The 27201-nt window shown below is 33.2% G+C and overlaps 8 protein-coding genes across 20 annotated transcripts in view; 3 read left to right on the top strand and 5 right to left on the bottom strand.

Moving 5' to 3' along the window:
- Nucleotides 1-1017: 1017 nt before the first annotated feature.
- Nucleotides 1018-3207, bottom strand: LOC116346555. 3 transcript variants are annotated; one of them, XM_031776690.1, is made up of 4 exons: nt 2934-3207; nt 1848-1965; nt 1533-1771; nt 1018-1446 (listed from the first exon to the last, which is right to left on the bottom strand). In XM_031776690.1, exons 1-4 carry the CDS (start codon nt 2990-2992, stop codon nt 1056-1058), a joined length of 807 nt encoding a protein of 268 aa, XP_031632550.1. In that variant the 5' UTR covers nt 2993-3207; the 3' UTR covers nt 1018-1055. The 3 variants fall into 3 exon arrangements, with proteins under 3 accessions (XP_031632550.1, XP_031632551.1, XP_031632552.1); XM_031776691.1 differs by having other exon boundaries at nt 1848-1950; nt 2934-3206; XM_031776692.1 differs by having other exon boundaries at nt 1848-1950; nt 3030-3206.
- LOC116346561 lies at nt 2887-4806 on the top strand. The gene is made up of 5 exons (XM_031776702.1): nt 2887-3286; nt 3390-3579; nt 3641-3793; nt 3880-4046; nt 4110-4806. The coding sequence occupies exons 2-5, from the start codon at nt 3406-3408 to the stop codon at nt 4147-4149; spliced, it is 534 nt and encodes a 177-aa protein (XP_031632562.1). The 5' UTR covers nt 2887-3286; nt 3390-3405; the 3' UTR covers nt 4150-4806.
- LOC116346517 (mitochondrial ribonuclease P protein 1 homolog) lies at nt 4169-4675 on the top strand. The gene has a single exon (XM_031776597.1). The coding sequence runs from the start codon at nt 4169-4171 to the stop codon at nt 4673-4675; it is 507 nt and encodes a 168-aa protein (XP_031632457.1).
- Nucleotides 4807-7236: 2430 nt separating the features above from the next.
- On the bottom strand, nt 7237-9936 carry LOC116346543 (dihydrolipoyl dehydrogenase, mitochondrial). Its single transcript, XM_031776666.1, has 9 exons — nt 9761-9936; nt 9247-9402; nt 8734-9175; nt 8475-8655; nt 8186-8404; nt 8073-8122; nt 7723-8000; nt 7566-7655; nt 7237-7384 (listed from the first exon to the last, which is right to left on the bottom strand). Exons 1-9 carry the CDS (start codon nt 9800-9802, stop codon nt 7319-7321), a joined length of 1524 nt encoding a protein of 507 aa, XP_031632526.1. The 5' UTR covers nt 9803-9936; the 3' UTR covers nt 7237-7318.
- Nucleotides 9937-10321: 385 nt separating this feature from the next.
- Nucleotides 10322-13437, bottom strand: LOC116346547 (tryptophan--tRNA ligase, mitochondrial). Of its 2 annotated transcripts, none has more exons than XM_031776675.1 (5): nt 13317-13437; nt 11436-11597; nt 11092-11354; nt 10638-11030; nt 10322-10556 (listed from the first exon to the last, which is right to left on the bottom strand). In XM_031776675.1, the coding sequence occupies exons 2-5, from the start codon at nt 11499-11501 to the stop codon at nt 10370-10372; spliced, it is 909 nt and encodes a 302-aa protein (XP_031632535.1). In that variant the 5' UTR covers nt 11502-11597; nt 13317-13437; the 3' UTR covers nt 10322-10369. The 2 variants fall into 2 exon arrangements, with proteins under 2 accessions (XP_031632535.1, XP_031632534.1); XM_031776674.1 differs by lacking the exon at nt 13317-13437 and adding an exon at nt 11674-11879.
- A 369-nt stretch (nt 13438-13806) lies between these two features.
- Nucleotides 13807-27201, top strand: part of LOC116346540 (rab11 family-interacting protein 4) — a 36102-nt gene continuing 22707 nt past the window's right edge. For 2 of the 9 annotated variants that reach the window (XM_031776659.1, XM_031776652.1), the window contains exon 1: nt 13858-13999. The gene's annotated coding sequence lies outside the window, so the exon portion shown is untranslated. Of the gene's footprint in view, nt 13832-13856; nt 14038-14105; nt 14165-14266; nt 14383-27201 lie in introns of those variants that run through there. The other 7 variants (XM_031776661.1, XM_031776658.1, XM_031776654.1 and 4 more) reach the window with 6 other exon arrangements.
- LOC116346516 lies at nt 20300-21893 on the bottom strand. Its single transcript, XM_031776596.1, has 3 exons — nt 21786-21893; nt 21286-21583; nt 20300-21216 (listed from the first exon to the last, which is right to left on the bottom strand). Exons 1-3 carry the CDS (start codon nt 21864-21866, stop codon nt 20300-20302), a joined length of 1296 nt encoding a protein of 431 aa, XP_031632456.1. The 5' UTR covers nt 21867-21893.
- Nucleotides 23010-26488, bottom strand: LOC116346544. 2 transcript variants are annotated; one of them, XM_031776667.1, is made up of 4 exons: nt 26415-26488; nt 25635-25697; nt 25177-25474; nt 23010-24966 (listed from the first exon to the last, which is right to left on the bottom strand). In XM_031776667.1, the coding sequence occupies exons 1-4, from the start codon at nt 26478-26480 to the stop codon at nt 23993-23995; spliced, it is 1401 nt and encodes a 466-aa protein (XP_031632527.1). In that variant the 5' UTR covers nt 26481-26488; the 3' UTR covers nt 23010-23992. The 2 variants fall into 2 exon arrangements, with proteins under 2 accessions (XP_031632527.1, XP_031632528.1); XM_031776668.1 differs by lacking the exon at nt 26415-26488 and adding an exon at nt 25800-25870 and having other exon boundaries at nt 25635-25723.

Below are 27201 nucleotides of genomic sequence, written 5' to 3'. Positions count from 1 at the left end.
AATATTCGGTAAAATAGACTGAGAAAAATTTTGTTATGAATAGTAATTTACAATGGACACAGTCGATATCTGCTGCTCCGAAGTCGAAAAGACTGGCGGCTGGTATTCGATCGGGTAGTGTTTCATTGCAAATGATATTGTAAATAATTGTGATAAAATCAGTCTGTGATCAGACGGTGAATAAATAAATAAATAAATATCAAGAAAAATGTTCTGGAAGAAAAAACTTCAATGGGTGAATTTGACGAGAAAAAAACCAGCAGGTGATCAAAAACACATCGAATATAGACTTGACAAAAATGCTTTAATACCAAAAACTAACGGCCGAAAAATTGACAAATGGAGAAATATGCGGTAAATTTGTTGTGAATTTTCTACTGATTCAATATTTAAAAAAAAAAAAAAAAACATTTATTACAGAATATTGTGGCATGAACATTTGGGCGCCCAAAACTGATATTTGACTGTAGTTATTCACACTACATGACGCGACGTGAAAATAAAGAAGCGGCTCAACAATTGGCAACAGCCTTTAGAAATATCACTAGCCATCACTACTAAAGGAAATCCCAACAATTACTACTAAACCGCTACCACTCCGAATACACGAAGCTGACGCATCGGAAGTTTTTCCGAAAGAAAAACTCGTCATACTCACGCCCGATTCACCAAAAGTATTGAGAGAGTACAATAACGATGATCATTACGTAATTAGCAGCATTGTTGATCGCGGTGATAAAAAACCAGTATCAATCGCCAAAGCAAAAGAATTGAATATTCGTCATGCACGTCTTCCCTTGGAACAGTATCGTAGATGTCGAATGAATAAAGCATTGCCATTGAATATCATGATGGACATAATGCTTGAATTAAAAAGAATACGCGATTGGAATAAAGCATTTGGTTTTGTTCCAGCACGCAAATTTTACTAGTTTTACTAGCAAGTAAAAAAATAATGGTTTTTAGTAAAAATATCCAATAAAGTCATTATACATTTCCAAATGAAAAACTTATTCATTTAATTTTATTCTGATTTTATTTACTGTAAAATAAATTTACAATCGATTATCTGTTTTTTTAGCGTCTTCTGTAGCTATGGCAGCAGCTCGTTCTGCCATTTTTACTGCATGGTACATGCCATCAACACAAATATCATTCGGGCAAAACATTAATTGCAATGTCAGATCTTGTCTCGATCTAAGAATTTCATTTAATTCCATGGATGTTTGTACGTCCTTATTTAATTTGCCGGTGTAGACACTGCGAAATGAATTTTCACTCATGCTTCGTAAGCTTTGATCGATAAACGTAATCAGTCCAAGATCATCGGTCTGAATGCACAATTTCTTAAAGGAATCTTTTGGAATTTGTTGCATTGCTTTCAAGACGGCATATAGTCTTGCATGGATCTTAGATTGCCGGCGCTCAACACTTCCTTGCAAATTCCTATAGACAATACATTGTGTATAAATATAGAACATTTTTTAATATGCAAATATTGGCAGTAACTCATGCCGCTTTCAAGAACTTACAATGGATGATCTTGATTAAAATAGACGGAATACCCTGACTTGGCATCAAGATTACGTGGATGATGATATCCACTTATAAAAACACACACATATCCATCAAATCGCTGTAAAAAATCGTGTTCACCATACTTAACGAGTTTGTGTGATGAGGGTGAATAATTTTCATTTTTTAGGTCTCTGACACAATCGATATGTGGATATGGCTGGAGATTTCGTCTTCGTAGACCCAATTTTGGTTTCTAAGATCGCATAAATAATATTCATGGTTAACAACCGAATTACTGTTACTGGCACAATACAATAGTTAATACATACTTCATCATTAACTCCAGTTTTGGATTCATGACTGCAAAAGGCAGCCTTTTGATTCGAATTTATACTTAGCACCGGTCTATAATTTATTGTTTGGAGCACAGACCTAAAAATAAAAAAACTGATTTTTTATTTATCACATATGGACACTCGCCCAAATGTCGGACTATTTGTTTGAATTTTCAGCTACAATTTGATATTTAACACTTTTGTTTTCATCTAATAATATCATTCTATACACAATTCTATGCAGAATTTAATTGTGCTTCATTTCACACTTGTCAAAAGAAAGAAATTTCCAAAAATATATTATTATTTTCCTGTTTCCGTCGTAACATCGAAAATTCCAAATGTCGGATATTCATCGTCCAATTCTCGGCTCCCAAATCTCGACATATTTCATGAATTTTCACTGCGAAGCTTGAACTACTTTAAGTTTTGACAGCTCATGAACGCATTTTTTACATTGAGGTAAAAAATACAAAATATTGGAGTTAAAATTATTAGATTGATATATTTTTGCTGCATAATTAATTTTATTTATTTTTTCATAATAAAATGGCAAAAATATTTAAAAATATTACGTTATTTCACTGATCTATGATATTTTTGGTTTGAATTTCACAATGATCCAAATATCGACTTTAACTGTCACATCTGTCAAATTCAAAGTATTTCACTTGAAACTTGGGTGCTTTATGTGTCGGCAATTGGACGATTTATTCCGGAATAATATTACAGTGAAAAATGAAAAATAAATATAATTTTTTTTCTTTATATTTTCAATATTTCTGTTCAATAACTAAATTAAACTATCTACAATTCGCAGGCATATTTTTTTTTTCAAAATTAGTTATTTCTTCATATAAAAAATTGCATTTTACCGGCTTGTCTCAAAATGACATAGTTTAACTTTTGACGTGAAAAAGTGATAGAAATGACTAATTTTTTTTGAACGTAATTTGTGAAAGCAATAATAGATTTTTGATTAAAGTTTGGATTATAATAAAGAGATTTGATATTGATCTTTCATAATTTACTTTTAAAAATGCAATTAAAATGAATTTTCAATTTTTAATTTCAATTCACCTCTCGGTATTCCGACATTTGGTCGTGTGTCGACATTTGGCAATGTACTGTAATAACATTTTCACTCGACAATTTCTAGAATATTTAATTGCTTACAATTTATTCAGCGTTGAAAACAATCGTCTACAAATATTCATGTTCATTTTTATTTTAAATTAAATAGAATTCAGAATTTCACAATGTTTTTCTTTATTACAATGATCTTCATGCGTTTTTAAATTGATGTGTCATTTGTGAGGTTATGTTCATTGGTGTTTAAATGACAATGCTTTGACATATATGCACAGTGAACACATTCAATAGCTCTCGTTCAAATTGTGTGCCGTATTTACATCTACCAAATATCAAATACGGTAATTTGTCAAATACATATCTGACAGCTGTCAGTTGGCCATGCGGTTAAGATAGTGTCGTTTGGTTCAAGTTTTAATAAGAATATTCAACAATTTTTCTAAGGTTTGAATGAAAGAAAATGTTGAGAACAATGTTATTGTCAACGCGAATTCAGTTTGCTTCGAAATGGAACGTTATACATGCTGTATCAAGTCAGTTACGTTTCTATTCTAAGAATCCCGATGAGGTAGAACAGTGGATATCTGCGCTGGATGAGGCGCAACAAAAACGTATTAGGTTCTTTCAAAATGAAGTAATTATCTGTGACAATTTTCGTGTTTTTATTTCGAAAATTAATATTATTTCAATTTTAGGTTACCTTGAAACGTGATCAAGGTGAAAGTGTGCCAACAGTAGAACAACTCACCATTGAACGATACCAACATCTTATGAATTCATCAAATAATCAACGTATAAAATATTACAACTATTTAAATAAAACGGAAATATCAAACGCCACCACTTCGGTATGTACAAATTAACTGAATGAACAAAATATACCACAGAGAAAAAAAATTGTACAAAAATAAAACACTCTCAATTCCATTCATAGGAAAAAAAGGTATCCGGAAAAATGTTCTGGAAGAAAAAACTTCAATGGGTGTATTTGACAAAAAAAAAACCAGCAGTTGTTCAAAAACACTTCGAATATGGACTTGGCAAAATATCTTTAATACCAAAAATTTACAACCGAACAATTGACAGATGGAAAATTATGCGGTAAATTTGTTGTGAATTTTCTACTGATTCAATATTTAAAATAAAAAAAAACATTTATTACAGAATATTGTGGCGTGAACATTTGGGTATTATACATATTTGATTGTAGTTATTCACACTACATGACGCAACGTGAAAATAAAGAAGCGGCTGAACAATTGGCAATGGTCTTTGGAAATAATCGTCAACATCATCAGCCATACGCGCTTAACTTTTGTGGCATGGACAAACAAAGTATGCTATGGTCATTACTACTGAAGAATATCCCAACAATTACTACAAAACCGCTACCACTACGAATACACGAAGCTGACGCATCGGAAGATTTTCCGAAAGAAAAACTCGTCATACTCACGCCCGATTCACCAAACGTATTGAGAGAGTACAATAACGATGATCATTACGTAATTAGCAGCATTGTTGATCGCGGTGATAAAAAACCAATATCAATTGCCAAAGCAAAAGAATTGAATATTCGTCATGCACGTGTTCCCTTGGAACAGTATCGTAGATGTCGAATGAATAAAGCATTGCCATTGAATCACATGATAGACATAATGCTTGAATTGAAAAGAACACGCGATTGGAATAAAGCATTTGGTTTTGTTCCAGCACGCAAATTTTACTAGTTTTACTAGCAAGTAAAAAAATAATGGTTTTTAGTAAAAATATCCCATAAAGTGATTATAAGCATTTTTGCATGAATGTACTTTTAATTTAAGTTTGAATTTCAAAATAAAATTGGGTTATAAATGTAAAACTTGATTAATCCTTATCACTTCATAAGATACACTATATCTTCACAGAAACAAGTATTCGAGTACGCTTACTCGCACTTGCGATGTTAGTAGAGGCTTTACCCATCAAAATGAGTTACGCACTCTATTTAACTTTATTTTTGGTGTTAGTTTCATCGAAGTAAACGCATTCAACGAGTTATGTTTTGTTGTCTGCATATGAGTCTATGTATACGCTAACGAATATGATTGCTAAATGTATCGTCACATACGTTCGATGAAACTAACACAAAAATAGAGTAAAATAGAGTGCGTAACTCATTTTGAGGGGTAAAGTCTCTACTAACACCGCAAGTGCGAGTAAGCGTACTCGAATACTTGTTTCTGTGTTATAACCTTTTTGAATGGAAATTTTCCAACGAACAGAAAAAACAAATACCTTTTACTTTTAACTCAAAAGACATCTGACGTGTAACCGTCGTGAAAACGTGACTTATATAGTTTTTATTTCGATTTGATAAGATTTAAGTATCACTACATCCATTATCTCATAATTTGTATCAATGTGTTTATCATTTTTTGCCGTATGAGTGAAACACAACAACATTATGAAAACTATTCAGACAACAACATTTTTAAATAAAATTCAATTTTTAACGCACTTATTTTGTTTTGTTTTTTGTTTCTTTAAATAAATTGTTGTGATATTTTCGTATTAACAAGAAAAATGTAGCATACAATCATGGTAAAACATATGAATGTCCGAGAATGAAAGTGAGTCTTCTCCTGAGAACATAGAAATGTGTAAAAAATCTTAAAGATTTCATTGAATTGTAGTACCAACGCAAATTTTATTGAAATGAAAAACGGCGTGTTACACTTCAATAAATTTTGTTTTGGTATTACATTTTGAAAAATTGCTTGCCGTGTGTTTCAATTTAAAATGCTTTTTTACGATGTTACGAATAAAAAAAATTGATTTTGGTATTAAGAATAGAAAAAATTGGTTTTGATGTTACGAGTTAAAAAAAAGACCAATTTTTACGCTTTTTATGAGATCGATCAGAAAAGTCGTGAAAAAATCTTCAACATGAACTGGAATGTAAATCAAATGTCAACATATAAGGTTATTCAATAGGCATCATATAGCAAGCTTATATGAAACTCCCGGAGACTCGGTATAGAGCACTCAAACAGTGAAAAAAGTCCAGATCGTGATTTAGATGATATGGAATGCGATTTTTTTCATTCTGATTTCACCAAGTGATACAGAAAGTTGAGTAGTATTTGAGAATTGAAGAAAAAAATTTAATTATTTTTTTCATTTTTCGCAATTTTTCACTATCTACATGGGAGGCTTGTATGAAAAACACGGAAGACCGCTGGAATGGCACTGCCGTAGGTCCGTATATATTTGGCGTTTGTCATTTCAGCTGCTATAAAATTGCTATAAACGGAGAGAGGAATATTTTTTTTTGTCAAATTTCTGTTTTCGCGTACATCTGTGTGTATAATTAAACAGCCGCTTTATTTTCACTTGTCAAATGACCGGCAAATGAAAGCCTGAACCCTACTGAATATATTTTAATTCATAAATAGAATCATTTGTTTTTAATTATATATTTGAGACAATTATTTATACACCCTGCCTAAAGGCAGATGGTTAATAATGAATAATTCTTTTCCATCGAAGACAACAATATTGCATGAAGTTTATGAGAGCGGTGCATTGAATTTATAATACAGATAAAAAACTATTATTATATTATTTATGAAGATTTTTTTCAATGATTTAAATTTTTCTTTTATTGTTATGAAATGCGAAAGAAGAATAAAAAAAGTTGTAACTAAAAACGAACTTCCAACCTGATGATTTTATTATTTAACCCTCTAGTGCATAGCCCTGCCTTTAGGCATGGTGTATAAATTATTGTCTAAAATATATAATTAAAAAAAAAAAAGATTTCATTTATGAATTAAAATACATTCAGTAGGGTTCAGGCTTTCATTTTCCGGTCATTTGACAACTGGATGTAAATCGGTTGTTTAATTATAAACACGGTTGTACTCGAAAACAGAAATTTGAAATTATCATTTTCTTTGTTTATAGCAGTTTAAACAATGGTTTTGATTGTTCTCGAATTTTGTCAATAGCATTTTTTGAGAAAACCATGCGATTTTTTGAATTTCGATTATTTTTTTAAGGAATTATAAACCAAAACAATCATAGAAAAATAAGTCTCATGTCGAAAAAAAATTAATGCATTAGAGGGTTAATTTATTTACATACAAACGTATAACATTATTATTTCAATTTATGAAATCCAGAGGAGAAAAAGGTCTTCGTCATTGGAACTTGGATCTGAATGAGTATGGAGTAGCATATGTTTTGTTTATGAAAGTAGATAACAGTTAGATAAAGGACATGTCACTTTAGTAAATCAAGTGCAGCATTTTGGTTTTGTTTTCTGGTATTTTATTAATATTTATTCGTCGTTTAAGTTTAAGTGAGTTTTATTTTAAATGTGGCTTCGCCTAGAAATTGATTGGTTTTCCACAGTATGCAGCTAAATTTGCTTCTCTCAATGCCTCAGCGCAGGTCTGAAAAATTGAATGGAGATGAACATTATTTACACCACTCAATACATCAGAAAGTGTATTTATAGAATTCGAGAATTTGGGGAGAAAAAATATTTTCTCGGCGAAAAACTGATAATTTTTTTTCTCAACACACCACCCCCCCCCCTCTCTCTCTCTCAATACGAAAAACATATAAACATACCGGATGTGCATGACAGACACGGGCAACGTCTTCTGCGGAAGCACCGTATTCCATCGCAAGCGCTGCTTCATTGACTAGTTCACCAGCTCCCTGTCAATCGAATAATCAAAAGTTAATTAAGTCAATGGTATAGTTAGAAGGAAAAATCGAAACATACGGGTCCAATTAAATGTGTTCCAAGTATCCGGTCGGTGGCTTTATCGGCGAGCACTTTCACGAAACCGTCGGTGTCGTTATTTGTTTTGGCACGTGAATTGGCTAAGAATGGGAATTTGCCGACTTTATATTCAACACCTTCGGCTTTAAGTTGTTCCTCCGATTTACCAACCCATGCAACTTCTGGATGTGTGTAAACAACGCTTGGTACGCAATTATAATCGATATGCACATGACCGCCCTTAAGTCCTTCAACACAAATGATACCCTCGTCTTCGGCTGGTTTTTGAACAAAAAATAAAATTAAAAATCGATTTTTATCTCTCTCACACACAGAAAAGAGGAACAAACCTTTGTGAGCAAGCATTGGGCCATGGATTACATCACCAATAGCGTAGATGCTGAAAAAAAACGAGCAAAAAAATAATATTTTCTAATAAAAAGTGAGTTTATGTGTGTAATACCTTGGTACAATGGTTTGGAAGCGTCCGTTAACTGGAATACGGCCTTTGTCATCCAAAACAATACCAACGGATTCCAATCCAAGGTTTTGTGTGTATGGACGACGGCCAACTGACACGAGAACAACATCGGCACTGACGTCTTCTTTGCTACTTCCATCTTTCTTTTCTAATGACACATTGACTGTGTCACCAGATCTTGAAGCTCCGGTTACTTTGTAGCTAAAAAAAATGAAAGACATCATCAGTTAAATTGAGTCATGATTTTTCAACTTTTACGTTCAAAATTTACCCAAGTTTGAATTTGAGTCCCTGTTTAGCCAAGATTTTTTGGAATGATTTCGATACTTCGGTATCCATGCCAACACCGCCAATGACATCGAGGAAATCAATAGCAGTTACTTCGGCACCCAAACGTGACCATACTGAACCCAATTCCAAACCGATAACACCAGCACCAATCACCAACATATCTATTCAAATCGAATTTAAAAAAAAAATTAGGTCACTTGATAACGAAATGAAAAACTGTGTGATAATGGTTTTCATACTTTTTGGTACTTCTTGCAATTTAAGTGCGCCTGTGCTGGAAACAATACGCTCTTCATCGATTTCGATGCCAGGGAATGGTGTAACTTCTGAACCAGTCGCAATGATGATGTTTTGTGTGCGAATCGTTTCGACGCCACCTTCAGTTTGTACGGAAACTTCATTTGGTGATGTGATTGTACCATAACCGCGAACAACATCAACTTTATTCTTTTTGAATAATTGAGCAATACCACCGGTCAATGCTTTGACAGCCTTTGATTTTTCGCCCATCAATTTTTCCAAATCGAGTTCAACATTGCTAACATTTATACCGCGGCTAGCAAGCTCACCAGAATGGGCCATATGATAGTAATGCGAATTGTTCAATAATGCTTTCGATGGGATGCATCCAACATTCAAACATGTTCCGCCTAAAGTTGGCTCTTTTTCAACACTGATGGTCTGATGCACACAAAAGAGAAAAACACAAACTGATGACATTCGAATTATATAATTTTTTGGTTGAAACTTACTTTAAAACCAAGTTGAGCAGCTTTAATGGCAGTTACATATCCTCCGGGTCCTGAACCAATCACCACCAAATCGGCTTCATGTTGCGTTGAATAGGCACGATTGCCAAAAGTTCCCAATAAACCAAAATTGCTACGGAAACCGATCAAGACCGAGCTCTATAATCACGACATATACACACAATTAAAAAATATATATACATATTATCAAATTAATTTTTCGCATTTTGATTACATAATCAAAAATATGGATGAGTTCATACTATTTCAATTCACTTTTGCTCAACATCAAAATCAATCATTAAAAAAATCGAAACATCAAACGCAAAAAAAATAAATTCGTAAAAAATGGTGAACGAAAGGGAAAAAAAACAAAATTTTTGACTTCAACCATTTGAGGTTATGGTTAAGGTCGTGTTATATTGCATAACAATAAAGAATGTTGAATGTGTGTGCTAAATGATATGAACAAAAAAATAACTTCAATGAATTATGTGCATAATTTCAATTTCTCTACCTTAGCTCCGATTGTCACCAATTTCCTTAAATTGTTTTGCATTTTCAAAATCTCACTTCAATTCGTTTCGATATGTCAACGGCAAAATAATGAAAACGATACACGGAAAATAAACAACGAAAAATAAAGCCGTGTAATCGAGAGATTCAGTCGACTAAACACAACTAGCAAATTTTGGGTGAAATTATATTGCGAACGTTTGACGTTTCGCTTGATGTAAGGATATCGTTGTATGCGTGACCATGTCATGTGCTGTATATCAACGACCTACACAGCATGAAACAAATGTCAAACTCACATGTGTTGACATATTTGATTCTCACTGTGCGTCTGTGTGCTATATTTGTTACAGTCTCATTCTTATCACAAGGTAATAATTTACACTATGATATGTTTGAAGACAACGATGTGATTGCGTTTCACGCATTTTGTGGATGCAACTATATACATTCCAGCAAAACAAGAGAGATAAAAGAGTGTGTTTTTCCTTTTTGAATTTGAATGGCATGTTTTCACCACTTCATATAAATCTTCAAAGTCGAATTGAGAAGAAATACACAGTTACTTTGATAAAAATGTGTGTTTTTTTACTCTAACTAAAATATACATTTACAGAATATTCACTCCAACTCGATGTTTCACTTCTTTCAATGTTGTTTCGGCGGTTTGAGAGGCTACATCGCGTCCATCTTTCAAAACTGCCTCCAGATAATCACGATTTTTGAGATAGTCTTCGATTTTCAATCGAATTGGATCGAGCAGATTCACCAAATCATCGGCTAGCACCAATTTATATCTTAAAAACCGTGATAAAAATCGAAATAAAAAATGAAAATGGTATCAAATAGGAAAGAATGATTCAGTTCCGTGAACTCACTTTCCCGTATCGAGTCCTTTGGCCTCATTGCAAATTTCTTGTGGGCTAACATTTTTGACTAGAGCATGAATGCCAACTAAATTCGCGACACCGGGCCGCTTTGTTGGATCATATGTAACTTCAGATGTGAAATCGGTGATGGCTCGTTTGATTTTCTTCCGAATTGCGTCGGGTGAATCGCGTAATGTAATGCGACTTTTATCATTTGGATCGGATTTTGATTGTTTTTTCGTTGGATCACGCAATGATCGAATGCGTCCGCTTGCATCTTGACCAATGATCGGTTTGATCACTGGGAATGTCTCACCGAATCTATTATTGAATAGTTTGGCTAAATGAGATGCCAACTGCAATTGCTGTAATTGATCTTCTCCGCATGGAACATGTGTCGCTCTGTACATAAACAATAACTGATTTAAAAAAATGCGTTGAATTTGAATTGGATTCTTTTTACTTGTGAATCAGTACATCAGCTGCTTGTAGAACGGGATACATAAATAAACCAGCCCAAACGTCACGAACTTGGGCCGATTTCTCTTTGAACTGCGGCAATTGGGATAAACGTGGCATGGTACACAAACAACTTAATATCCAACAGAGTTCAGCATGTTGAGGCACAGTCGATTGGAGGAAAATCGGTGACTTCTTTGAGTCGATGCCACACGCCAACAATGTTGCGATTAACTCATAAATATTTTCTCGTAGTTTGGCTGGTTCCTGAAATTAGATGCATTTTTCCGCATTATATTCGAATGTGAATTTTATTGTGAAAAATATCGAAGAAGAACTCGAACTTACATATGGCATTGTCATGGAATGTAAATCTGCTATGAAAAATGTGACATTTTCACCACTTTCCTGCATTTTCACCCAACGTTGCACGGCACCGAAATAGTTACCGATGTGCAAAATTCCCGTCGGCTGAATGCCAGACACAATTTTCCGTGGCCATTGTTTTGTCTGCCGAAGAAAACACAAAAAATGCTTAAAGATTGCTTTTTTATTTCGAAAAAACATTTTGGATAATTTTAAATACTTCTGGTTTAGTACAATAAGACGCTTTGGTTGTTAGTTGATTCCATTTTCCATAAATGTTGTTCGACTTAAGTAAAGACGATAAGCCACGCATTTTTACTGAATTTTTACCCGACTTTTATTCGATTCAAGAAAATCAATTCATTTTCAAATATCAACACATTTGATATCAACGAACTTGAACCAATATTTGAGGTTAGGATTTGAAAATAGACATTACGGCTGTCAGCGACAGTTACTAGCGACACACACACACACCATGATTGCAAGAGTTGGCGGTTTAATTCAAAATAAACTTTTCTTTTTCTGTGGAAATTTCCTTAATATCCATTTCCTATTGGGTGGCTTGAATTTCATACGACAACATTTGTTATTCTAGTAGTTCTAATGTTTTGTTTCAAAATTCTTCAAAATTGTACCTATACTCGTCGTTTCGTTAATTGTTCAAAAACGATGTCGGTTTATATCAATTTTTACTGTTGGAGGAAAATTCGTTTTATATAAATGTCGGAATATGGAAGATCTTATTTTTAATTTAAAATGATAATAATCATTCGAGGTTAACCCGAGGCGATTAAATTGAGGTTGTTTCAATTCAATTTTCCTTCAGTTCAAGTTAACAATTTGGCCATTAAAAAGAGGTGAGCTTCTTTGATGCCATTAGAAAAATGAGAATGGCTAAAAACAAATTGGTGGTTGCCAAATTAGTTGTGTGCTTGTAATAGTTTCGTGAATGTACAATTGTACAAGCGAAACAGGTTTTGTTTTTATGTCAAATTTAGTGTGTTTGGTTGAAATAATATTGACATTTACGAAAAATAAGAAGATGATGATGAAGCGAAAGAAGAAGAAGTGGATGGCGAATACGAAAAGTCGTTTTACTTTACAAGAGCGCTTTGTCATTAAATACTCGATTAAAGCAAACTGTTGTTGGCCGGTGTGTGTAATGAAATCCGCCATTCATTTTTTTTATATCATGTACATGAAAATTATTGTTGTAATTCAAAAGCCGCAATTTCCATGCAAGCCGATTTTCAGGTGATTGAACTCCTCACGCATTGTATGGAGTGAAAAACGAGCGAAAACCGTATAAAATGACAACGATTTTATTTTCTTTGCATTTGAAAATATTTATCACATTTTGACAAATTTAAAGCTTCCTGCATGTTTCAGCTAAAAAGAAAAGTGAAATGTGCCTTGGCCTTTACTTGAACAAAAAAAAAAAAAAAAAATAGGACAACCTAGTGGTGCGTACGGTACGAATGCAATGAATGGAAAAGAGCGCAGTGCACAGGTATATACACCACTGTATGAGGTGGTTAAGTGGAATTGATGTGTGCATGTGAAGTGAAATGCATAAGTGGAAACATAAAAACTCACATACACACACATGATGGATGTATATTTTATCCGCATAACGTATGTTGCTGTACTTGCACAACATAAAACTGAATGGATGCCGATACGTCGATGTATGCCGTTGCACAAAATTAACAGGGAGAAAGAGACACACACACATAGAGAGTGAGAAGTGCATGACGTGCACCAAAAGTAAGAAAAGCGAACCAAAAACGGTTCGGTCGTAAATCGGATGGGTTTCAATGACAATACACCATAAAAAGATGTATGAACTTTCAAACTCACCTATGCAGCAACGATCATACAATACATGTACACAATCTTCCGACAACTTCTCGATAAATGCTTACGTAAAGTGAAACCTGGAATAGCGTTAGTTTTGTACACTATACAGTGATATACACACTGTTTTTTTCTCTCTATGTATGTCGATAAACGATGTTCGTTTGGTTGTTCTGCGCCCGCCGCAATATACACAGAGCGAAAAACCTGATTAGGTTTCTTCTTCTTTTTTTTCTATATACCGTCACTATCGTCGTCTCCGCTACTGCTGCCGCTGTTGCCGCCACTGCCGTCACCACCACCGTATTCAATTCGTTGCTATAATACAAAATATATCGCGCGTTCTTACAAACGAAAAAAAAAAACAACAAAAATCTGTTCCAACTTTCAGTTAGCTCGTCAGTTGTGTGTGCAATATTCTCGTGACATGATCTGTTTTACGTGGTTATCCGCGCCTTCGTAATTCGATGTGTAGTTTTTTCTCTTAATTCTATATTATCTAGATATACACAACGTGTGTACGTGTTCGGTGTTTTTTTTATTATTTTTAAATTTTAATTTCTTATTATTTGTACGAGTTCAATTGTCTTGTGTGTGTTAATCGATAAAAAAAAAACAATTGTCACTTTATGAATATTTGCCGAAAAAAAAAAGAAAACAAAATTTGCGTTCATACGAATCGAAGTGTAAGTGTGTATGTGTTGTGATTTCGAATCTGTTCGAGGTCAGTTTTTGGTAGCTGCATGTTTTCGTTGTGATTTGTTGTCATTCTCTAAAATTAAATTTTTGCAGACAACAACATTTATAAACACTCTTTCACCAGTTGAAATACATTATATATACACATTTAGGTATGGATAGAAAACATTTTACCCAAGTCAAAATACCACAAAAATATAAATACAAACACATTGAAACCGAATAGGCACAATCTTATAGGCACTCTCTTGAAAAAAACGTGATTCACAAAACAATAAAACACCTGAAAGCCAACAAAAGTGTAGTCGTGTGAGTGTGAGAAGTGATGATGATGATGATCGTTATTCGGTGCCGCTGTTATTCGTTCTATGTATGTATGTGTTGTTGTTATTGTTGTTGTTTGTGTGGTGCTATTTATTGTTTCTCTTGAGTTTAATGCATTAGCATTTTATTGTTCGTTTCACGAAATCGCTACGGATCGTCTCAACCGTGAAACTCATTTACTGATATTGTGTTGTTGCTGGTTTTTTTTACCTGTGCAATTCAAGAGACTCTTTCTCAATCTCATTGACATTTCACGATTATTATTTTATTTTTGCTCGTTGCTTTGTTTATTATTGTCATTTTATCTCTTGTTGAACAGAAACGTTTTCAAAACTTCAACATTTTCAGCCTGAATGTAAACTCCAAGATGGCTCGATCTCATGTCATACCAAAAAAAATGGTTCCTTCATGAGTTTTAAGATTCTCCATTTGAGTTGTTTATCATTTCCATTTTGAAAATCAATCATATGTACACGTATTGTTTATACCTAATGTGTTTATTGAGTAATTGCGTTACACAATAACGTGATAGTAATGAAATTTCAAGAAATACTTTATTAAAAAGAAAAAATATCATAAGTTATGAAGCGTATGTCTGTGTTTACCTTGTTTAGAAATATTACGAGTGTGTGTACGTTGTGGTCACAGGTGTATCATATTTACATTTTTGCTGTGTCCCTTCTCGTTCCATCTCAATTATCTTATAGCCGGTCTATCTCTTATTTCCTCGAATTCTTTTTTCTCCAATGTACCGTCGATGTTGATTTTAATTTTGGGTTTTTGTTCCATACGAGCATAGAGAGAGAGAGAGAAAAACAAAAGCAACAACAAAGAACATTGTTATTACGGTGACGTCTTCCTGTTCGCCTATGTTGCATGCAATGAACGGTACCGACCATGTATGTAATTTTTAAGATTGTTAATTTTACATATTGGCTTTTTCAAAGCGGCATCCAATCTTACTCTGAATGAAAAACTTTTAGTCTTATTCAAGAGAGAAAAAAGACTGTATCGTTGCGATAAGATCGGCCAAATTCGGAGTAAACGACTCCAAAACATTGATCAAATGAAGATAGAAAAGAAAAACGAGAGAAACGGATGAGAAAATTCAGAAAAATATTTCGCTTCGTAACGCTTTCAAAGTAACAACACGAATTCTACTCATGAATCGGATAAAACAGAAAAGAAAAACAAGAGAAGAATTGACAAACATTCCAGAACATGAACATATACGAAAAGTCTTGCAAAGTCAAGATATGTGTGAAGCCGAAATGAAAGGAAGGCACACGCACATTGGAACGCCATCGACTGGAACTGAATTGTTTCAATTGATGATATGAGCCCGACTGAGACAGAATGTGTACGCTGAAATGAATGAAAAAAAGAGAAAAAAAAGGTTCAACGAGCAATTTAAGTTGTAATTTTCTTCTTTCTCTACACGCTTTTGTTCGACATCGCAAATTTATTTTAGATTTACCTTTTTTCATGCTTTCTGTAATTCTTTTTTCTTGCTGCTTCTTCACGCATTGTTTCTTCACGTATATAGATCTCTCTCTCTCTCTCTCTCTGTATGTGCTTTTGATTGGTTCCAAAGTGGTCAACTCAATTTTCTTCGGGGCCCATTCAATTTTCGCGCACTGTTGTGCTACTGTTATTACTACTGCACAGCAGCCCAACATTTTTTCTCTCATTTCGATCGATCGAAAGTTGTGTGAATGTCTTTTTCGATTTATATTCGCCGGCCATTGACTTCCAGTTTAATTTGAACGAAAGAAAAGTACATTTCCATCAACCATGAAACGAAAAAGTTCAAATACTTGTACAGAGAGAAGGAAATCAAATCAATTTAACGAGAAAGAAACACACACACACTTGAAATTGAAACCGACAAATCAAAATCAGCTGAAAATATTATTTAATGATCGAAACAAATGTAACGATTCCATTATTTTCTATATGAGCATTTCGTTCAACTTGGATGAGAAAGTGAAATGCACGTCGTATTACATTTTAAAAATGATCATTGTTGTCGTCGCTGTCGTCGTCATCTGTACATGAATGTATGACGTGCTTGTTTTTAATTCACGAAATGAGATTTTTTTTTAAATCAATTCAACTAATATTGAAATGATACGGAATTAAAATCGTATCGCTGCACTTCCGCATGATCTTGAACTTGACGACCAGTTTTTGTCGATGCATGCCAAATGATGCCCCTTTTGTTTGTGATGACTAGTCGCCTGTCACGTATGCAGAAACCAACGTATACGATGCCAACTTTGATTAATTTTAAAACAATGTCTTAATTTAAGACTCTTAACGATCCGTTTTTTTTATTTCACGTCAGCATGACAAAAAACAGTTGCTTTTGTACGTATGAGAAAAAAAATCAATTTGAATTTTGTAGATCGAAGCACGGATTGTTGGCAAAAAATTCGGATTGAAAATGACTGCACCAATCATTGAAAAATATAATGTCTTTCAAAGCAATTAAACAACCGTAAAATTACCGAATTCGAATAAAGACGTAAATATTTCGATTTTCGAATTGATTTTTTTTCTCGTTGGTTTCAACCTTTTTTTTCATCCATCGCTTTCAAATCGATGATGTGAAAAATACATCATATCGTCGGTATTTTTCATTTATCTATTTTTAAACAATTTCAAGAGATATCAATTCAAAATCCACCCACAAATTATTATCAGTTTATGGTTTATATTTCTACCGCAATCTCGTTTGATAAATACGAAATTCAAGCGAAAAAAAACATAGAGCGATCAACATAAATAAAGTCGGCGTTGATTTGAATGTGCTCATAAATTCCTTTCATCAACCTTTTTGCCTATTTCATCGATTTATTGCCCAATTTTTAATCGCTTGCCTCCATTTCAGTTCTTTTTAATCTGATTTTTCAATTCCGAAGTTTTTCTTCATCTGGAAATTCAGTGACTTAAATTTGGTTTTATCTCCTTCCTCCTCCTCTCGCGCCATGTGTTCATCACTTTGATTTATTTCAATTTTCGTCCAAATTTGTCCTTTTCCATAGTCCAGTGCTCAGAATTGAACGTCGTCACGTTGCACCGATAAATAGCACCGATAATCACGGTCATTAAAAAAGTTGTGTCCAAAACTATGGACGTCTAATTAAAGTAATTTTGATAATGTGAGAGCACTTGGTGTGTGTGAAAATGTTTACATTGAAATTCTGTTTGTGAGTTACGTTTGCACATATGTACGCCCAGTTTTCATTGTTTGACTGGATTGCAATTAGTTGTTACGTGTATGCTGTTGTTGTCTTTATTGTTTGTGTTTTTAATCATCAAAAGAAACAAGTTTATGTTACCGCATGGGAAAAGCGAAAAATATACACAATAAAAAAAATGTCATGCAAAATATTGCATGGAACAAGAGGCATTCTCTCTCAGCAACGAACGAATAAAGCAACCAACCGTCTGGAAAGTATTTCGATTATTTTTCTTCGTTTCGTTCTTCTTCGAACAGCGCAGCGCAGCGCAGACGGTTCTTTTATTTATTTGCTAAAAGATTTCGCAAATGCTCGAATGCTCTTGTTTCGTTAAAAAAAAAATCTCCATTGCAATTCTTGCTTGAATTTTTTTTCGAAAATTGTGCGATGAGATTTGTTGCCGCTGTTTTGTAAACTGGTTTCAGTCTCTCTCTTTCTCTCTTTCTGTATTTGTTTTTTGTTGCGTTCTTTCTTTCGTTTTGCATTCACATTACCCGTGATTGTTTTAAATTTATATCTCAAGGTTGAAAACGTGTCTACAACTCTATGTGTGTGTGTGTGTGTGCGGCCGCGAATTGTATTTCGAATAAATTAATGTGAAATCAAATTGTCAGTGTGATAATGATGCTTATAAACAACAACAGTATGCAAATGTTTTCAATTAAATTCGCACCAATCGTCAAAATACTCTGCATTGTTTGAAGCAAATGCCAGCCGACGATAGCATCGAAATATGTCGATTGTTTGAATTGATTGTTGTTAAATGTGTTGGCAGAAGTTCACCGTCTGTTTGAAGAGAAGAAAGAAATTTCATGAATAAAAGAGAAAACCACTACAATAGTGAATCGAAATGCATTTTTCGAACAGGAACAAATAATGTATAAGTGTATACCTGCTCGATGTGCACACGCACAGGAAAACATAAAACATCTGTGTTTAATGTGACCAACGTTTTTTGAAATCCCGTTGGAAATATGTGATCTTTTCAAGAGGAAATCTATTCGAAATCTAAGAATTGATTGAAGATTTCGAATAAAAATGCACCCGAACATTGAGTCCAGATGTTTTTTTTTCGTTTTCATATGAAAAAATTTACGCAACTGTTTTGATATTCACTTCAGCAAAAGGTGATCTTTCCGTTTTCAATTATATTAAAATTCAATTGCTTCCTGAAATTGAGACAACTACGGAAAGACGAACAAGCACCAAAAATTCGTTGTTTTTTTTATTTTCTTTTCTTCACTCTCTCTCTCTCTCTCCCGCTCTTCATCTTCATCTTCCCGCTATTTCCTGTGTACCTCTATTTCAATGCAATGTAAACTTACATGACACATACTGACTCATCAGTCGTATGGGCTCAAGCATTTCAATGATGCGCATCAAGCACGTGCTCATATTTTTACGATTTTCTTCGATAGTTGGTAATTTGAACGGTTTCGCATCTGTACAGACACATTAAGTGAAGCATCAGGCAGCATCTAATTATCAGAACATTGTGCTGAATATTCCCATTTATAATGCGTCAAATGAAATATGTGCAAGAACACTAGACGAGTCTTGTGTGCTTCAGCTGTTGCACATTAAACACGATTATAAGATGATTGATTGTGCGCATATGCCACCGACTCACACAAGGATATATATTCACCGTTTTGGCTTCCTGGTGTTCGTCCCGTTCTGTATCTTCACGGTGGAACATCTAACTTCATTCAAATCAACCATCTTTCACATTTTCTATCGTTTTTCAGTGTTGCATTGAAACAAATGCAATAATTTTACTTACGGGATTTTACTTATTTCTCATTCAATAACAACAGCGGGTGAGCTAGATTTGTATTTCATCCGCCCTGTTTATAAATGTTTATGATTTCAACGAAAACAATTCAGTTTTGTTGAAATTATTTTTTATTATCTTTTTTTCATATTTACATTTCAATTTTGTCAACTTTCCTTGTTCTGAAAATAGTATAATCAACTCATATACAACGAAAGAAGATAGAATCGTGTAAATTGAGTTTTTGTACCAAATAATGAATTCAAATCAAATCCCATGAATATTAGAATATCATGGTTGGACGATTTTTTATGGTTGCACATCACTAAAAGAAACTATTGCAATCGTTAATGAGTGCAAAGGTCAAATATGATGACCTATTTTATGAGACAATTATAATCGATCTTTTCGGTATCACCGACGAGTAAAATGGGATTTTTTTGTAATTTTCATGAAACGGAAAAATTACCCTTTTACCTAAAAGTATTTACCACGAAATTAATTCATTTTTTATGTCGCAAGAGGATGAGTTTGTTTACTTAAAAAAACGATCGACTTTAATTTTCGTCCAAAAAAACTAATGAAACATTCATTAAATTGTCAACTCAATGAAATTGGATTTATTGACCTTGATATATGATTTGCTATTTTAGTGCTTTATAGTCATCAATTACAGCATTTATAACTTATCGAATTAAGTGTAATTATGAGCAGTTTCATTTTTTTTTTTCAAACTAAACAAAAGATAAAAGAAATTGATGAACGAAAAAAAATCAACATCAATAAATTCGGATAAAAAATCAACAGATATATATATTTGTAGTAGTCATTTGTAACATTCGTTCAAATATTAACTTATTCAATAATTTTCAGTTGAAGCGCTTAAATCTAATCACTACCAAATTGAATTAAACCAACCAATTTTTAAAACATAAAACTAATCATTATGCGTTTCCAAGAAATGGTGTATTTGAAGCAATTGTTTTTAATAATTGTCGATATGTTTGCGCCACCTGTTTCGCAAATGATTTTTTCTTCTTTTCCGTTCGAATAAAATATGAAATTGACTCTGATTTTGACTGTGGATCAATTTCATTCATGCAAATCGATTTAGTTTCCGGCAACGTCGGAACCAACCGTTCGTTATTTTCATTCGATTCAAACGCGATTTCCCTCTCATTCGACTGTAGTTCAGCCATTTGATTACGCAATGCCAATTTATGTGACATTCTCATTTTGTACGGTGTTCCTTTCCGGAAAATTTTCTTTCCTTCTTTTGGCTCTTTTATTGTCAATTCGCTTTCATTTCGTGCATAAATCAAATCAAAATTCACAATTGGATTGGCAATCACATCACGCGTAACAGTGCTTACTGCACTTAATGTGGTCATTGTTGTTTCGGTTGAATCAAAAGAGCTGCTAGATAAGCGATTCTTTTTCATATTTTTATGATGCAAATTGTCCATAGCCATTGTGCTTCGTCGCGAGAATCTTGACTCGTCACTCAAATGTATGTCCGCAAAATCGTCGATATTGCTATTAAAGTTAATATAGGCGCCATTTGTATCAATAGCTGGAGTACTTGCGGTGAAGCTTGAAACAGTTTCAACAGGCTTACATGATGGCTTCATCAATTTCGTAAACATTCGGCGTAATTTTTTGGCCGCATATTTTGTGGCTCTCTTCATCAACGATAGACTCGATTGCATTTTTTCATTGTCTGCCTTCGCCATTGATTTATCATTAGTCATTTTATCATCTTCGATGTATATTGATGTGATGAACAATGATAGCGATGAACTGTGAATACTTTGAATACATGAAACTGATAATGGCTCGATGGGATCGGCTTCTGAACGTTCTATTTTGAGAGAGATTAAAAAACAATTAGTCAATGTGAAAAAAAGACAAAGTCTTAAAAAAAACTTACCATTTTCAGCGATACGAGAAATCTTCATCAAGTTGTTGAGATAAATTTCATAATTTTTGTATTGTGTTTCATTGTCGATGGAAATATAAAATTCATTCGTTTCATTATTTTGTGTCCAAATGAGAACGAATATATTTGATTTGATGCCAGACACTTCAACAGCTCGTTCAAAACGGAACGAGGCACAATTTATATCAATATTCAGCGGAATTGTTTCATAATGATTAACGGCATAGCAACTGATTTGTATGGCTGGCGAATCCAAATATTTTATGTTTAGGCGACACTTTACCCAATCCTATATAAAAGAAAAATTTATCGATTAGAATCAAACTTTTTCAATTTTATCCATTTCTTTAATGAGTATGTGAAGACCGTTCGTTATGAAAGAAACTTAAGTTTTAAAATTTAATTAACTCTGTGTGAAGCGGCTGTCAATTTCACACGATTACTATCAAATTACACTTTCTTCTAAAAAAAAAATCGATCACTAAATTTACCTCACGGAATTGGTGGCCATCTTCTTCGCACCAGAAATTGTATTTTATGTCCGCTGTTATATAATGTAAAAAGTACTCCATTTTTTTTTATTAATCACTTATTTATCACAATAAAAAATTATTTTCTCCGGAATTCGTTTGAAAAAAAGAAACGATCAAAAATTTAAATGATTGTAATTTTCTTCGAGTAGTTAGATGTGATCTGTAGTAGAGTCAAACAACGTATAACAAATTTTGAGAAATTCACAATGTCTTATTTGCCAATTGTTTGTGCCAAACAATCGATGATATAATTCATACAGACTAATAAAGGGCGCGGTGGACGACAGGTGCCGGTTCAATTGGAAAAATACGCCGAGACTAATAAGGACACCCAAAATATCATTTGGAATTGTTTTGATTGCAATATCGTTTCAATCGTGTATGATTTTTGATTTGTTAAATTATGTTCTTCGCTCAACAGGCACCATACATTAGAGTGAACGAGTACGCTGTATACCAATTAAGTTCTATTGTTCTTTTTAGACAAAAAAGTGAAGTTTTTACACGAACTGATAATATTGCAATTTGCATTTTGCTACCTGCCGCCGCACAGGCATATGAAATTAGTTTATGTTGCCGGGACATTTTGTTGTCGATTTGTTGTGACAATTCTTTGCTCCAGAACATAGGCGGACGAATTAGTATTTTATCTTTTTTTTCGGCACACAAAAATATCTACCTGCGTATGTAATAAAACCAACATCTCGGTGGGAACTAAATCGGGCTATTGTTTTGTCGGATTTGCAATTCTTTTTTCAATTTGCATTTTTGCCAACTCATTTCGTTGCTTTATCGCCTCAGCATTTTGGGTGAAAATATGTTTATGACTAGACAAACATTTTTTTATGACGCTCAAACAACTTTTCTGATCTGAAAAACGTGGCTGTGTGTTTTACTTTATGGTAAAACTTCTTAACAAAAGAAAGAACATAATTTAAAATAAACATAGAGGCGAAACAAAAAAATTTGATGACCAAAAATAAAAAGGAACCGTATTTTTTCTTCAAATTTTTCTTTTATTTTTTTTCAATTTGTTATGCGATTAATATCAAAATGTAACACTATTCATTCCAAATGGTGAAAATTTGACGAAAAATCACAATCAAAAGTCTTGTTTTGATGTGATTTCAATTTTTAAAAAAATCGACTTGAAATCAACTCATTCACAAATTTTACGCCGAAAAATCTGTTTGAATTGAAAATAAATTATTGTGAGAAATGGTTTCAGTATGTCGCCTCTTCTTTTTTATCAAAAAATCTGCATTATTCACTTGGAATATTGAGCATTTGATAAAAGAAAACTTTGAGTCTCTCTCTGAGCGTGACTCGTGTATCAATTAACATTTATAAATTCGATTCGAATCTTCTTTCGCGCGATACTTGAAACCATTTCCACATTTTTCTCCATTTTTTTCCTAAATTATTCAAGTTAAAGATATATTGCACTTTTTACGAACTACTTAATGCTTCTTATCCTACCAACCAATTAAATTGATACATTTTATTTTTAAATTTGCTAAACTGACCAAAAAAGTCCAAAGCAAATGAAAAAAATTCCAACGCAAAAAGTATCATTACTCCTATCCAAGTAGTGAACCATTGACTGGAAAAAAATCACATAATATTGACTCAAGTCTCTATTTTCGTTTGAGAAAATAAAGTTGAATCGGAAACTTAATCAAAATTAAACTGCCGGAGAAATTTCCTCCAAAAAGCCAAAAAAATCTGCAATATTCCAAACGAATAGTGAGTTTTTGCTTGGAGATTTCTCCTCGATCAAGCGATAGAAAAAACGACATTAAACATATCGATCATTTGGTGATATTAAATTAAGCAGGAACTTCATAAATTGTGCTCTAAAACTTATAATCTAGTTTTCGTTGAAATAAATAAACTAAATTAGGAGTGTTTTTTTTAACAAAATGAAATTAGCAAGTGAATTCCCTGCTTTTTTCTTATTTTCAAAAAAATGGAGTTGAATCAATATGATCTGAATAAAAAGAAGGTGAATTGTCTCATGAAAATGAAAAAACTGCAATATTCTGACCGAATAGTGAGCTTTCGACATGATTTTGAAGCTGTTACAACTCGTTCATCAATTTTAAGCGGTAAAATTTGATTCGAATTGTGTATTACTTAAAACTGAAAAGAGACCAACGATAATGCTAAAAAGCAAAAAGAAATGTTGAATTTGATATAATCGTTTGATATATGTGCCGATATGTTTGAGCGAATTTTTTTGCAAACGATTCTTCGGTTTTTATTTCGTTGAAATAGCGATTTGACTGGAAGTCTCTTTTTTCTTTCGCACCATTTTCCCACCAAACCGATAAATCATTGTATGTTATTCTCTCCGGTTTTCTATCGTCCGCAACATCATCATCTCGATCGTTTTTATCGATATCTTCCTTGTCCGGTGGTATCTCACAAATACTATCGCACAATTTTAATCGTTGTGCTATTTTTACTCTGGACGGTGCTCGTTCCCGAACAACTTCTTGCATTTCGATCATTTCGACCGGTTTGATTTCATGTTGTGCACAAATCACATGCAAATCGGCAATCGATTCAATGAAAATTTGTTGCATCGAATGTGAGTTATTTATTGTTGTTTCTGCAACACTTTGATTGATTGAATCGTTTGCAATGGTTGTTGATAATTCAGTGCATGCTGTTGCTGTCGAATTGAATGAATAGTGAGACAAACGATTCTCTTTGACATTATTATGATGATTCAAAGTGTCCACAAGCATTATGCTTTCTGATGAAAATCCGAAGTTTTCATTCAAATCGATCTCTTCGAAGTCATCGTCATTGCAGACATACGATGTGTCAGTGAATTGGGTGCTAGCCGACGATATTGAAATATCCACCAAATGTTTGAACGATGGTTTTTGCATCAGTCTCGTTTTTGCCTTTACAAACATTCGATTAAACTTTTTTGCCGCATTCTTTGTTGCATTTTTCATATTCGACAAACCGAATCGACATTTTCCATTGTTCTTTTTTGGATTTGATTCTTCATCGTTCATAGCATCTTCGATTGCATTTGTTGATGTTGTAAATAATGAAAGCGATGAACTGAGAATATTTTGACATGACACCGACAATGGCTCAACGGGCTGCGCCTCTAAACGTTCTATGGGGGTGGAGAGATGTGAAAAAAAAAATTGTTAAAATCAAGCAAAACTCGAAATAAATTATGGAAAATTGTATGGTGATCTCAATGTAAAAAGTCAAACAATATTCATTCTTTTACAGAGATCAAGTTGATTTTATAAAAACAATTTCACGAAGAAAAATCAATTAATTGAAAAGAAAAGTTTCAAAAATTGATATTAAAACTTACCATTTTCGGCGATTCGACAAATTTTCATCAAGTTGTTAAGATAAATTTCATAATTTTTGTATTGTGTTTCATTGTCGATGGAAATATAAAATTCGTTCATTTCATGATTATGCGTCCAAGTCAGAACGAATAGATTTGATTTCGTGCCGGATGCTTCAGCGGCTCGTTCAAAACGAAAATCGGCAAAATTGATATCAACATTCAACGGAACCGTTTCATAATGATTAACGGCATAGCAACTGATTTGAATGGTGGGCGAATCCAGATATTTTATGTTTAGGCGACACTTTACCCAATCCTATTTAAAAGAAAAATTCATTGATTAGAGTCAAACTTTTTCACACTATTTTAACTTTTTTGAAAATCTTTGATAAACTTTAATCGACTTTTTTCAACAAAATTATTTCTGTCCGTGTTTTTGTAAATTAATTGTTCAACACATTTTCAATTAAACATACCTCACGAAATTGGTGGCCATCCTCGTCGCTCCAAAAATTATATTTTATATCAGCCGTGATGTACTGCAAAAAGAATTCCATCATTTTGGCTTTATTCATCACAAAAAAACAGTTAAAAGAAAATGAATTAAACTCGTTGATTAAGTTCCACGCAAAAAAAAAAACCTTTTTCACAAATTATTTGCAGCAGACAAAAAGTCAAAATGATTTGAGAGCGATCACACGTTGTTATCGTCATCAAAGCTAAACAAGAAATGATCGAGTGAGTGAGGTTCACATAAATCGAATTGTTCACGAAAAAAAAATTCACAACGAATGCATTATAGAACGAAAAGAAAATGGGTAAAATACTTTATTATCTCCATATTTTTTTACAATAAAATAAAGAAAGACAAAAAGTAAGTCTTTGACAAAGGCCCACATGTGTGTACAGATTAATTGCCGTTTCCTAGGCAAACAAATGCAAAAAACATAGATGCATTGCATGTGATTTGCATATTCAAAGCAGGTACCTGCTCTTAAGCTCTCTGTTCTATTCAAAGTAATCAGAAAAATGTTTCAAAGAAATATTGTTTTATTGTCACTTTCTTTTGACAACATAAACATTTCCCAAGAATACATTTGAATAGATCGAAAATAGTATAAGTTGTTTTTATAACAGCTATATTTTGTTTCATGCACTCTTGTCATAACTTTAACACCAACGACGGAAGAACGAAAAAGACAAAATAAACATCACAAATGACAAAATAATTTGGAAAAAGTCAAATGGCGTTTTACCTGAGAGCATTCATGTAGTTCTAGTGTTGAGTTGACGTTAATTCTTTCGGGATTTATTCTTAACATAATCCGAATTCTCATCCTACTATCCTTTTGTGATAAGCATTCGCATGAAGAACGCATTTTTTAATCATCGTTAAATGACAATTGTCATTAGTTACATTTTCTCATTAAAAAAATTGTAAAAAAATCGCATCGCAAATAGTTTTCATTAAAATTTCAGTCAGAATTGATATATTGACGGAATCGTAGAAAAATTTGAAATAGTTACTGTTAAAAGGTATGAAATCTTCTTTGCGTGGTTTCACATCATTTCTACTTTTCATAAAATCATTCAATTAAAATATGGTCTGAAGCTGTCACGGCATTCATGCTAAACAAACTAGTGATTTATCGTTTACATTTGTGATCAATTTATAGAAGTATCGTATTGTGTTTGTCATTTTTTTTTACTTGAAAATATGCAATTGAAAAATGAGTGCGATGCCGAATGGTGACAGTGAATGCTAAAAATGTATAGCATATATTATTTTTTGTGTGTGTTTTTAATTCGAATGTATGGTGTGTCGTATTGCCACATTTGCCGCATCATATCCAAATATAGAAGTATAAATGGCAAAGCCGAAATAATAGCAAGCACACGAAACAAAAACAAGAAATAGAAAGTTCAATTTGAAACAGAGACACGAACGCGAATTATTATCCAATCGCGTACGTGAAGTCACGTATTCGATCAGCAAAAATAATAAGATGTATCAATCGTGTGCAAAGTATTAAAGATGTTGTT

Source organism: Contarinia nasturtii, unplaced genomic scaffold (assembly GCF_009176525.2).
Source record: "Contarinia nasturtii isolate CC-2019 unplaced genomic scaffold, AAFC_CNas_1.1 Cnas_scaffold_1565, whole genome shotgun sequence".
In the NCBI taxonomy this organism is placed as follows: Eukaryota; Metazoa; Arthropoda; class Insecta; order Diptera; family Cecidomyiidae; genus Contarinia; species Contarinia nasturtii.
This window is presented reverse-complemented; position numbering and strand designations above follow the sequence as displayed.